The sequence below is a fragment of the Blennius ocellaris genome, assembly GCF_963422515.1.
Source record: "Blennius ocellaris genome assembly, chromosome: 13".
Lineage (NCBI taxonomy): Eukaryota > Metazoa > Chordata > Actinopteri > Blenniiformes > Blenniidae > Blennius > Blennius ocellaris.
In genome coordinates, this window is record NC_137662.1 from 2,673,076 (window position 1) to 2,687,353 (window position 14,278).

Consider the following 14,278-nt stretch of genomic DNA (forward strand, 5'->3'; position numbering starts at 1 on the left):
TATACGTTCTACGGTTTGATTGATCCACACAAAGACACACATTCAATATGCAGAGAGAATCGAATTCCAAACACCGACTGAATCATCAGCATTAAAACCTTTTAATTGAAAATGTACAGATTTTAAGCTCAGGTGGACAAAAAAACAGAGTGGTGAGCTGCCCTTTGTTGTTAATTCAAGCAAAAAAAACTGGTGCAAAAATCACATAAAGACGAAAAGGCCTGAGCAGAAAAGAGCCAGGCTCCATATAGAGACAGTACCTGTGCATATAATGTGACATTACTGTGTGTGCAGTCCGTAAAAAGTGACTTTCACGACATTAAATGGGGATTAAACACAACAGATAAAGAGGATCTTGACATCACGTAAGTCTTTGTTTTTGCTACGATTTGGTTAAAATATATATATAGTTAGAAACAGAAACTGTGGGTTAAAGGAAGAGAGAAATCCAGGGTTAGACTGCACAGATTCGCTCATGTGAAGACAATTCGTCAGTCATAGTCGTAGTGCATCGGTAAAACTCGCTGAAGAACAGTTTGACTGTAAATTGCATAATCAATAAATATCACGTATCGAGATATGTGGCATTAAAGGTTGTGTGTCACAGACAGGTGGAGGGGGTCGATGAGAAATGAGGAGTACTGTGGCCTCGCGGTAACGGAGAGTAACGGGGGACGGATCAGTAGTGTGAGTCTGATGAGGCCGACCTCGTCAACCACAATAAACATTAACTTCGGATGATCGGTTGCATAATAGAATCCTGCTGAGGGTCCTGATGTTCCAGTAAAGCGTTTCACTCGTAGTGCATTATACAGATGTGTGTACAGAAGAACCACAGCTACATGTACAGGCCCTGTCAGAGCCCATACGTAACAACGACCCGAATTGTTAGATATAATACAATGACATCTCTAATCATTTGTATAAAAGAATGTATCAGCATCAAACACATTAAGATCATATTATTGACCAGTTATTACATTTTGGGTTTTACAACATTTTTGTGTCTTACAATTCTGGCTCAGCAGTTTTGTTACATTATTGACCAGTTATTACTTATATTTTATAACAATTCAGATCGTTGTTACATTTTAGGTCGTTACAACACATCAGGCTCGTAACAGGCCTGTTTTTTTTGTTTGTTTTTTTAAATCACAGAGGACCTGAGCAGTTATTATCATCAATAACGTTGAACGCCGGCATAGGAATAATGACATAGAAGACGCAAACCAACGGGTACAATGCTTTCATAACAAAACACGGTCCTTAAAACAAGAGCGGACTTCAAAACTTCCACTCCGTCCTCCAGGCGACGGGAATTCTGCATCGATCAGTGCGGCTCCGGGGTTTTGGCTCCTCGGCGGCTTCGTAAATCTCGAGGACTTCATTTTCGGTTCAATACCTTTCACTGGAGCTCAAAGCCGTTTAGTTTGGTTTATTAGTGGAAAACAACAGTTTCTTTTCTCCCTCTCTGTCGATACGGTGTGACAGACAGACGAGTGAAGCCCCGGAGAGGCGGAGCTGCACGGCATGAAAATGAGAGAGCGTGACAGCTTCTCTTCTCTTCTTGTGGAGAAACACATTCTGGTTGTCAATCTGCAATTAGTTTCGACAGAGAAGACATCCGCTACGCCGTCCAAGGCAGAAGGGAACCTCGGGAGTCCCCCCCCCCCCCCCCCCCCTCCCGGTTGCCAGTAAAAACATCCTCCTTTCAAGCCCCTTTGCAATCAAGGATCTTCCAGACTTGATCCCTGCCTTTTGTTGACGAAGCTTCCCTGTGGTCTGCAGCCAGAGTCTTGAGTAGAATCCCCACGCTGTGCGCAGGCCGGACGTGCGATCACCTTCTGGCTGACGGCCTGCGGATCATACGCAGGTGCCTTGATGGTGCACGGTGTGTTTGCGTTGCTTCAGGCCGAGGCCTCGGTCTTTAAAGTCCGCCGCTCGCTGCTGAGACGTGTCCACCAGGGCGCTGGCGATAGCGATACCTGGAGGCCAAAAGAGGGGGGAGGTTAACAACGGCGCGAAACGAAAAGTCTGGATTTATGTCGGTGTGTGTGTTCCATAACGTGACATAACGACCTCGAAAACATTTCCACTTGTGGAGGCAGGTGTTCCACTTTTCTTAAGTTTTTAAAATTTCATGCCAGCATTTCAGAGGCATCTGACTATTTTTATATTCTTTATAAAATCATAGTAAGCAGAATCCACTTCCTGAAGGTTCTCCAGCAGTACTAATCGTCTCCACATCTGGACCGACGCCCCAGAAGAGAATAAAGTGTGTCCTCTCTCTCCCCGGCTTGTTCCAGGTTTTAAAAAGTGTGTTGCTCCAACCAGCCAATCAGAAATCAAACCCTATATAGTGTCATCGGGGGTTTAGCCAATCACAATCAAGGTAGGCTCCTCCCCTATGACTCCTCCCACAATCAGGCAGCTCTGCTCTGGCACATGGCACCACGAGAGGAAGTACTTCCTCCTCTTCCCATAGATGGGCGTGTGTGGGCGGAGCCAGTCCAGCTCACACAGACACAGCAGATTCTGAATGCAGCTCCTAGGATCCAATATACGATGAACACTATATATAACAATATAATAAAATAAGGTAGCATAAAAAAAAAAAAGAAAGAGCCAGTAGCTTAAAGATGCAGTCTGTCTGGGCTGTATGAACATTATCATGCACATAGTGCATATAATGATTATATAAATTATTTTTGTAATGCAATCAGAATAAAAAAACACAAATGAATAAAATCGGGTCAATAAAGTCACAACAATTATTGCACACGAGGAAGAAAGGAATTGTCCAGTGTGTTGGTGTGTTTGTGATCTCCTGGGAGCAGCTGGGTTAAACAGTCTGCCTGCAGCAGGAAGGAAGGAGCGGCAGAATCTCTCCTTCAGACACCGCAGGGCGAGAAGCCTGTCACTGGTACATCTATATATATTTTACACAGAAAGATATCTATAAAGTAGAAGAGTATAGAGTATTTGATAAGTTTTACTTCTTCCTGCCCTTTTTCAGGCATGTTAATTCCACATTTGAGGTATGTACGTGTGTGTATGTTTATATACATGTGGGTATATTAAATATAGATTATCTATTTTCTCTGAATATATTTTCATAAGATGTTACTATCATCATAGGCTGTATGTATATATGTATATATATTACACACACACACACACACACACACACACACACACACACACACACACACACACACACACACACACACACACACACACACACATATAATATATATGTATGTATATATGTATATACAGACTGTATGTATATATACACAATAAAAACAACAATCTAGATTTTGTTCTGATCGAGAACTTGTCTATTGTGTTGTATCTTATATGGGTTCATAATGTATTCAAATTATTTTTTCAACTTATTTAAATAGTGCACAATCTATATTATATATATGTATTGTGTGTGTGTGTGTGTGTGTGTGTGTGTGTGTGTGTGTGTGTGTGTGTGTGTTGTTTTATAAATGACCTATCATAGATCACAAGTCAGAACATTCTATTGTTGTTTATTCCACCATGAACATCAAAATAAAACCAGGTGAAGACCATGATTGGTTAAAGTCTCTGACACTTCATCGCTCCTGTCAAGCAGATTAGCCTGAGTGGAGCGGACGACCAGGCCAAGATGGCGGCGTCGCCGCTCGCCGGCGCCAATAGGGAGTAGTGGTCGATGCGGCGTCTACTTTTTATTATGTATATGCTGGCACATGGCACCACGAGGAGCCTACCTTGACCACAATCAAGGCAGGCTCCTCCCCTTTGACCCTCCTACAATCAGGCAGCTCTGCTCTGGCACATGGCGCCACGAGAGGAAGTACTTCCTCCTCTTCCCATAGATGGGCGTGTGTGGGCGGAGCCAGTCCAGCTCAAACAGACACAGCAGATTCTGAATGTAGCTCCTATGATCCAATATTCAAATGGAGGAGAATCAAGGAGGAGCTGGATTTGGGGAAATAAACTTTGAACACAAGGTTTTTGGACCAGCGAGACCATGTGGAAGTGATGAAAAACTGAATGATATGACATCTTTATATTGGAATGTTTCAGATCTCACAAGCGCTCAGGAGACGTCGCGTGCCATTATTGTTTATTGCTCTGGCGCACGGTCACAAATATTGGACTGCACACAGTCGGTCACAGACGAGTCTGGGATGTATGACGACATTCGTGTCACTTGGACCCACATGGAACCTGCAGACACGACGGCACTTGGACACGGAAGGTATGGACTGGCCTTCAATTGGCAGGAGAAGCTTCTCAATTCCAGAATTGGTATCAGGTTGGACCCTGATCTGGATTGTATGAAGATGTGATGAGGGTCAACGTCGGTCAATCAGATCATTCAATCTTCAAAGCCAAAGCTCAGGGTGGGATGATTGTGACCTGATGTCCCCCACAGAGGAAGAGGAGTTGTCAGTGACGATGCGCAGGCAACAAGTTTATCTCATTCATAATGCAACAACAAAGGAGGAAGAGGCTGTTCCCGCCCTTCTGCCACCATGACGACCGTCTGACCAACGCAACGACGTCACAACCATGTGACCAGAAGAAGAGGGGGACGGAATTCAACGCGTCTTGTGATTCTAACCCAGGTCGTTGTCACAGACGATCTCTTGTGAAAATTGTCTTGATGCGTGGCTTCACTGTAAAAACTTCACTTCACGTGCTTAAATATTGAATTGTGTTGAAATAACATGTCGACTTGCGTTACCACTGACTTCTGCATATGAAAAAAGTTTATATCACAAAAACAGTTGTTTACAGGATAAAAGCGTTTTCTTCTACTAATTTTTATTCTCCATCAACCTTCTGTAAATCTGATCTGTTTATAATCATCAGGCTATTGATGAAGACATTCATATAACAGGCCTAGTTATATGTTTGGAGGAAAAAACAAAAGATTAAATGTTGTTTCTATTGATTGGAAACAATCAAAAGAAATGTCATTGTCTCCACTTTTGGCGTCTTATTTATTTCACTTGTTTGAAATTGCTCTTAAGAAAATATGAGAGCTGCAAAAGTGAAACTTTAGAAATGAAATCTAATCTCCTGAAGTGAATTGATCACTGACATCTCACTGAACGCTTGTTATGCTCTGGGTTCAATCAGAAGTAGTTTGCTTTCATCTTTTCAGGAAAGTCCGTTTTTACATCTTTGTTTCTTCCCTTTTAATCAGAATGTGTCAGAACATAAATCACCAACGCAACGTTGCTCATGAAGACGACAGAACACAGTGGAAACCTGTAAAACGTAGGTTGTAAAAACCAACCTGCCCTGAAAAAGACTATTAGATTATTTGGAACAAACAAAAAAAACTATTGGGAGTTCCGTCAGGGGACGTTGTATTTCATTAAAGGGGATCAGTTATTAAACAATCTAGATACATATTCTAAAACATGGTAGATTTTGAAAAAATTATTAAAAAAAAGCTATTATTAAAATAAAAAAAAAATGAAATAGGAGTATCTAAGTGTTTATGTATTTACTTATTTGTTTTTTATTCGTTTGTCAAGACATAAGTGAGAGTGGCTACTTCTTAGTCATTCTGTTTGATATTTACTTTTAATTTTTAATAGGAAAGATTAATTGAGATAAAAGGTCAAAGTACATAAGTTCTTTTTGCTCCCTTTCATTCGAGAATTTGAAAACTTTTGTTATGTATTGTATTGTTTTTTTTTTATATTAATACAATGAATTGAATAAATAAATTAAGACAATTGACATATTTGTTACTCTTGTAATAGCTGTCCATGAGCAAGACTCTGAACCCTGAATTGCTCCCAATTGTGTGTGTGTGTGTGTGTGTGTGTGTGTGTGTGTGTGTGTGTGTGTGTGTGTGTGTGTGTGTGTGAACAGTGATTGAGGCAGAAAAGCTCAATATAAGTGAAATCCATTCAGCACCAACAATGAGTAAGAGAAATACATTCACCATGTTCTATCAGTTTTCTCCTGCCTCGCAACCCCCCCCCCCCCCACACCCCCACACCCCCACAACACACACACACACACACACACACACACACACACCCTCACCCCTCATGGAGCCTGACAATGCCTGGTCATTACGACGGGCTCAATCTGCTGGTGTGCGGGAGCCAAAATAAACAAAACAGGCAAACAGTGGCAGGAATCTGCTGCGCTCTTGATATGATTTGGATGCAGGATGTATTCAACATTTCACACTCAACCGATTCTTGTACAGTTTATTTATTTAAAAAAATTTTTTTAATTCCAGTAGGCGGAAAGGGGAAAGCCGATTACACTTGCTCCGCGTGTGTGTGTGTGTGTGTGTGACTGTGCAAGTGGAGTTGTGCAGGTGCACCTGTGCACGTGCATATTTCTGCAGAGTTGTGACACAGCCAGGCGTGCAGTCAAACATGGCCGCCAGCGGTGATCTGCTCCATTCATCCACGAATGCAGAGGGAGGATGATTGGCTAGCAGCACCTGGTCTGCAGGAATTGTGGCTTTTTGTTACTTGTTTGCTGTCGCTATAATGGACATCAGATTCGTCTCTTTGTTGATGTTCATGGTAGGTTGTGGCCTGATTTAAAAACCTTTTTTACAACTATATGTGGATCTGATTTTTTATGCCTGACACCTAAATGCTTATATGTGTAAATATATGGCTCCGCCTTCTGTCTCTTGTTCATAGTTATAAATTATACTGTTATGTCTCTGTGGCAGTGGCGGACCGTCAGGGCCTTCAAGGCCTTCAAGGCCTTCAAGGCCTAAGAAAAAGATCTGAATCAGACTGAACTTGATTATATTTTGTCCATGAATACTTATTAAATAATTTCAAATGGTCTGTCCGCTCCTTTTATAGCTTCTGGCTGTGCTGCTTCCAGGTGTGCATTTCAATATTAACATTTTTAACCAATCACATTTCAGCCATCACTTGTTGCCGGGTAAAGAAATCTGCCTGAGGCCTTCACTTTCAGTTCTGCAGGCGTCTGCAGTGCAAAGCTAGTGTCGGTCTCACTGCTGCTTCAACCAATCAGATCTTGATATTGGCGACTCAGAACCTTCTAGAAGGCCTCGCATGACGTCAGTGTATTCAAGCCCTCTGATTGGATGGTCAGAGAGTCACCCTCCAGCGCTAGCTAGCTGCATCTGTAGTTAGTGGCACGAACAAAAATCGAGTTGTGTTTATTTAATAGTGGTTTTATCAACCTACAATGACTAAAGGAGAAGATAAAGACATTTGGTTGCAGATTTACTATCAAAACAATTTGCCATTATATTATTTTCAGGACCACAAAAGCTGACGTTTGTCTCCTTCAAGATAGCCAATAGCCCCGTGTGTCTTTCTGTGTTGGACGTGATTAATTCCCTTGAACCCAATGTCGGCTCAGTTTTAGTTTCAGCCTCTTGTTATACTGAGGTGAATGACGCAGGTAAAGAAAATGAATGAATGAATGCAACAGGCATCTGCAGCAATCAATCAAAACCTGCCTCTTGAACTAATAATCACTCTTGTCCACATGGTGTGTCATCACAATACACGTGTATCTGCAAAAGATCAAACACATGAGTATCTACTTCTAAAGGCATAAAAAGACTGGGAAAGAAAAAAAAAAAAAAAGACTGGGAAAGTAAATAAAGATCATTTCAATGATGTGAAAAATGAGAATCTCCCCCTCATCAAAAAAAAAAGGCTTTCACCTTTTGACAAATTACCATCATAATGGTGTTGATTCTCTTCCAGGTGAGCAAACGCGTTTCCATTTGCAAAATTAAATTGGTCAAAAGTAATCAAATTATGCTGCAGGTGAGTGCAGGTGCTCGTTCAGCTGCCGTGGCGACCAGGCGCGTTAATGTGATTGTTTTGTCAGGTGAGTTGTCGCATCATTAACCCTCCCCCTCCTCGCGCAGTCGCACGCTGACCGCCGCCGCCGCCGCCGCCGCCTCACAGACTAATGGGGTCATTAGCATGAGACAGAATTCACCAGGAACACATTTCGGCGCAGGTCCGAGGCGGGAAACTGGAGCTGCAGCTGGGAAACATCTGTGGTGGGAGGAGCCTCTCCCTCCACACACGCACACGCACACGCACACGCACACACACACACACACACACACACACACACACACACACACACACACACACACACACACACACACACACACCTGTACAGCATCTAAGGGTTGAGTAACCTGCTTAACATGTAGTGAAACAGAGACGCACCAGAAAATCAAAATCCAACAAACCTTGACTTAAACATTTATTCATCCGTGAGGCTCTGATGTCACACAAACAACTCTGACAGATGTAGAACTAGGAGGAACTGCATTATTACTATATATTTAGTCGAGCTTGTAGGAGGAATTCAGAATGTGAAATGTGACCGAAACACTTCAAAAGGGACATTCTGATTGTTTGGATTCGTTCATATAGCATTATGTCATTACCTTCTGGAGCTGGGTCTGAGTTCAGAATGGATTTCTGGTGTTTGGAGGATGTTTTTCATAGTTTTTCTGAGTTTGGAGTGGGTTTTCACTGGTTTTCTGAAGTTTGGACTGGGTTCAGACTTTTCCCCTGGCGATGCGTCGGGTATAGAATGTTTTCTGGAGGTGGGTTTAGTCTGGAATTATGGTGTTTGAACTGGGTTTATACAGGGTCTTTGTAGTCTAAACAGTGTTTAGCCTGTTTTTTTTGGTATTTTTTTAGATTTTAAATGGGTTTAGACTGGTGTTCTGTAGTTCAGACTGGGGTTGTACATTTCTTATGATGCTGGGTCGGGTTTAGAATCTTGTCTGTTTCGGATTGGGGGTAGTCTGCATATCGTGAGTCGGCCCTATGTTTAGATAAGGTTTACACTGGTTTTCTGTAGTCTGGCCTGGATTGAGATTAATATGCAGAAATGTTGTCAGGATCATACACCAATCATGGCAATTGGCTTTCCTTTGGTCTTCCTTTTAGAATGCAAACTGTTCAAGCTGAAGTTGTTCCTTTAATCCTCTTTCACATATCTCATTGTGTTCTATCAATCCTTTTCTCTGTGGTTTTAGGCTATTTTGATGGCCTATGTGGCATTTTATAACCAAAACAAAAGGCCACAACAAATCAAGAGGAGACAACAGCTACTCTAAGCTTCATGTCATATAGTCCACATAGTGAACACACCAGTCCTTTACATTAAATGCCACAGAGTCTCTGACGAAAAGTCAACATGCAGGCAGATGGGGTGGGGGAGGCGACGGAGGAGTCCATCCCAGCGGGGTGGATACTTTCAAAGACAGAGGGGATCAAAGTATCTGAGATCCATTCCGGGTCAATGGAGCCGGGTTTCCGAGCTTTGCCCTCCGATTCCTGTCAAGCAGCAATCCAGACACCCAGAGGGAGGCAGTGGGACGCGAGGACGGTGTGAAGAGGTCGAGAGAAAGAAAAAGGACAATATCGCCAGAAAGACGCTTTCAAGTCAGCAGTCACAGCCGGCATCTGGCCTGAGCGAGGCCGGGAGAAGAAAGAGTCTTTTACCTTTAAAAACTTGATGTTCAACTTCAAACCAGGGTTTTTTTTTATCACAATAACAAAGGTGCAGATTGTTCAGGAAACTGTTTTATTTGGCCTAATGTTTGTGTGCTATCTCTCATTTTGATGACTTTGCTTGCGATGAACTTTACACCTTTTTTATCTACTAATTGTTAATAAAGCGGGAATAACACACCGACCGAGGCATTTCACAGCTCTGTAGTCAGATAACCAATTCCTCAAGGTGGTGGAAACGCACCAGTTCCACTCTTCCCACCTTCAACTTTAACGTCGGCCAGTATTCAATGCCACAAAGAGTATATGAACCTGGTTCTCCTCACAATCCAGGCCAAGATTTGTTTTGACACTTACACTTTTTTCCCCTCAACTATTCTGAATTTGAAGGTGTTCACACTCCTCGTCCAGAAGCATCAGGGTGAAACATGGAGCGGATAAAACTGAACCGAGCAAAGTTGCCCGAGTCGTGTTGGATAAACTGTTTCATTAAGGAATCTGCTAAAGAAACACTTAAAAAAAAAAACAACGTTTTGTATAAACATCAGACAGTTTATTCTTCGCGTCATAAATCAATCAAGGCTGTTATAACCGTTGTCGTCTGTTGAGAGCTGCTGATGCAGCTGTGTGAACACAGTGGCACCGTGTTATTCCAAAAAGCTGCTGCCTTCTTTTCAACCTTTCTCATCTACACTGTGGATGAAGATCTGATTGGGAATGTTGATATCGATTTTTATTGTCAGTAGGCTGCATGTTGACGCAAGAAAAACACAATTTATTGTTTTGTAATGTGTCTTTCTGAGTGGAGTTTGCATATTTCCCGATGAAATGTTTCTTAACGGGCCAGTTATTTAGTGTAAGTGTGCAGTTGGAGTGTCTGTCCATCAGAATCAACGTCAGCCAACAGGTTCAAGCTCCTGTGGAATCAACTGATTACATGAAGGCGGTATTTTCCACAGATGTTAATGGAAGTCAACGGCTCCGCTAGAACTGAAGAGATCTCTTGACTGTCAGAGTGAATTTATCCACCTTGTTGGATCCAAAGTGCCACACAAGCTCTGCTGGCACCATGATGGCCACAATCTAGTCCAACGTGCTTCACCAGGCTCCAGATGATGGGAGGCGTTTTCAGTTTTAACAAGTACAAACACCCCAGAATTAGTAGGAAAACACTAGAAATTTGGAAATTTGGAGGTTCCATGCAGTTAATACCTCCTGGGGGTCTATTGAGTCAAACTCTTGTTTGTCATCATCTCTTCCCGCGCTGCTGTGTTCTTCTCTTCCAACTGTCCCGTCCAAGCACACCAAAAACCCGATTGTATTGGCTTCCCTAAAGATTTGGTATCAGTTCCGCCGCAATTTTAAATTCTTATCCTCATCTGTACTTTCTCCCATCGTTGGTAACCACCTATTTCCCCCGGCTTTAGATGCGTCATTCTCTCTGTGGAAAGCAAAAGGCATTAATCGTTTCCTGGATTTATATGAAAAAGGAGTTTTTTCCAGCTTTACAGCCTTAACTAAAAAATTTGGCCTGCCGCACTCGCATTTCGTTCGCTACCTACAAGCAAGACACTTCATTCGCACTCATCATCCCCGGTTTCCTTCTCCACCACCCACTTTGCCCTGGGAGGAATTATTGAAATTAAGTCCCAATCAGGAAGCTCTTATATCCCGGGTATATAGCGATCTCATGTCGCTCCGTAACAAACCTGTACTCAGAGCCAGGGTTGCATGGGAAAAATAATTAAATGTCGTTTTCACTGATGACTGGTTGGCCAAGGCAACCGATAGAATGAGCTCTACGTCATCTTGTGCTCGCCTAGGGCTCATTCACAGTTTAAGGTATTCCATAGGACCCACTTTTCTAAAGTTAAATTGTCAGAAATATACCCTGACGTAAACGATAGGTGCAATCGCTGTGCCCCTGCTGATCACGGTCATATGTTTTTTTTCTGTCCAAAACTAAATAACTTTTGGAGTTTTGTATTCAAAACACTGTCCGACGTCCTGCAGCTCAACCTCTTGCCATGTCATTCAACAGCCATTTTTGGGATCCCCTTGGTGCATTCTGCCTACTCAAGACAGCAAGCAGATGTTATTGCATTCTCATCTCTCCTAGCTCAGAGAAGAATACTTTTTGAATGGAAATCTCCCAAGCCTCCCCTCTCATCTTCTTGGTTGAGGGATGTTATGCTCTTCATCAAACTTGAAAAGATTAAATACACTCTGAGAGGTTCTTTAAACGATTTTGTCACTAGGTGGCGCCCCTTTATCTCTCACTTTGATAAGCTAAAGTTACTTCCCGATGCCTAAGTAACAACTCTGTCCATTTGACATCCATGCTTCTCCTTTCAAGATTTGTATGAATGTCTACATGTAATGTATTGGGCCGGCATTCTCTATTCTGAGGTTGAACACTCATGTACTTTTCTTTTTTTTTTACACTGTTTCTTATTTTTTAGATGTATTTGTCAATTTCATTTGTCCAAGGATGTTGTTTGCGGGTGGGGAGGGTGGGGCTGTTTATAAATGTTTGTATATGTGCATAAGCGAAATTCAATAAAAACCATTTGTGGAAAAGGAAAAAAAAAAGTTTTAACAAGTGTGGTTTTTGCTCAACATGCCCCAATGTAATGACATTGCAAGAGAAAACACATTGCTTTGGCATTTTCGTTTGAGAACAATACATTCATCCATTTACCACAGAAATGACAAAATCATTACCACTAGTTGGTGCTATTTGTTGTTTTTGTAATGAAACCACACACACACACACATGCAGCAGAGAACAATCTGCTATAAAACATTAACATAATACATGAACAATGGGAGAACATGGACATGCTAGTAGATTGACCATCAAGTTGGATTATTAGCACAATGACTGTCAAAATAAAACTATAAAGTCTTAGTAGAAGATGGACTGGGAGTCATGCCGTTCTGATTGTCCAGCTACTGAGCATGTGCAGAAGAATGAATTACGACAACAGGTGGTGTGTGCGTTCAGCAGCAGCAGCAGCATTTCAGAAATGTTGCATTTTCTCCCATTTCCATGGAGACAGAATCAGAGTGTTTACGAAAAGTTCCACCTTGGGAGCCATTTTTAAACCGTTGTCACGTAAACAGACACCGAAAACACAACGAAAGTTTCCATTTTCACATAAAAAGGTTGCAACTATTACATCTGTGGCTTTGGACTATAGCGCCAACATAGCGCTCATTAAATTAAACAAATGTGTCTTTAAATGAAATTATTAGCATTACGTGCCACATAATTCTCTTACCGTCATGACTTTTCTCTCAAAACACCCAATAATGAGGGTTTGGGGTAAACAGATTAGACCTCCAGTCATCACAAAAGAAAACCTTCTCAATCTGTTTTCCCCAAATCTGCGACACTAAATGTTTCATTTGCATCAAAGTTGGAAAAATGTCTATCAGAGTATCTATCAGTAGTATACTGTAGCCTGTGTGTGAAGAGATACTTTCACAGTGACCATTCCTGCCCATACTGTATATTTCAATCTGCATGTTTCTATACAGTATATATCTTGAACGTTGTACGCCTTCCTGTCCAATTCCTTTGGATGACTCTCCAGGATTTGACGGTCCAATAACAATAAAGGTTGATCTCATTTTATCTTATGAAAACACATAATGGTATAAAATGAGACGTGTTTCGTACGTATTTGAAGAGTTGCAATGTACCAGGACTGCTGGTTCTCTATTCAGAACACGCTCTGATCATGTTTGGCTCCATGCGCTTCGGTTCGGAACTTAAAGGAAGTCATATTTAATTTGCAGAAATTGCACTTAAATCCCGTCCGGCACTTCAAATCAAAGAGACAAACGGCCACTTTAGAGTAAGAGGATAATGATGATATAAAATGAAGAGGGAGGACTGGGGATGAGAGGATTATATTCTCCTTTGCACTCCTCCTCGGCTGCTTCAGACGAGACCACGAGTGGATTCCTCAAAGCGTGGCCACAGCCACTCAGCGCCTCGGCGCCAACATGCAAATCTTGGTTTCTGCGGGTGAGGGGGCGTCGACACGGAGCGTTACCACCCACTGCACTTGTTCAACAACTCCTTCATCCTCCTCCTCCTCCTCCTCCTCCTCACTGTTGAGGAAGGTGCGTCTCTGACGGAGCCTCTCAGCCTTTTAATGCCTCTGTTCGCTCTCACTCTTTGTCTGCTGCGTTGCTCTTTCTATTTATACTCACAAAGACTTTCAAACACATTACAGTACCTGCACTTTCTTCCCCTCGCTCAGATATTCGCGCGTCTATCTGCGGGGCTGAATAGGCAGATTAGCGCTGGAAAAGGCGGCTGTGAATACCGCTGTGCCTCCGTCTCTATTGACCCACTATCTAAGCTCAGAGAAGCAACTCAAACCCGCAGCTTCAATATTCTTCTTTTTTTTTTTTCTCGACACGGTAAAGCTAAACGTAGGAAAAAAAAAAAAAAAAAATCCCATTCTGGTAAAACCATTAATACCACTGATTGAGTTCCACTTCATACCGAACAATAAAACAAGTGCAGCAGGAGGAAGCGGAGCGTAAAGCTCTCAGAGACCAGAGCCGGAGTGAATTAGAGGTGGACGACTGGTGGATGGAGCCAAAAATAAGATCTGTTTGGAGATCCCCCCCCCAAACTCTCCCCCGCTTCCTCCCTCTCCTCACCCATCCTGTCAGTCTGATTCCCTTCCCCTGCCCGTCACGTCGGGCCACTGTGACTTTAAATCAGTCAGACAGTC

At 42.4% G+C, this 14,278-nt stretch overlaps 1 protein-coding gene across 1 annotated transcript in view; it reads right to left on the reverse strand.

The window, feature by feature from the left end:
• Positions 1–1,787: 1,787 nt before the first annotated feature.
• LOC308138288 (attractin-like protein 1) overlaps positions 1,788–14,278 on the reverse strand; it is a gene marked incomplete at its 5' end in the record, with an annotated part of 332,365 nt that continues 319,874 nt past the window's right edge. Inside the window, one exon of the mRNA XM_080507370.1 lies at positions 1,788–1,985. Within this exon, the coding sequence (XP_080363496.1) occupies positions 1,864–1,985 (122 nt within the window). The 3' untranslated portion in view covers positions 1,788–1,863. The remainder of the gene's footprint in view (positions 1,986–14,278) is intronic.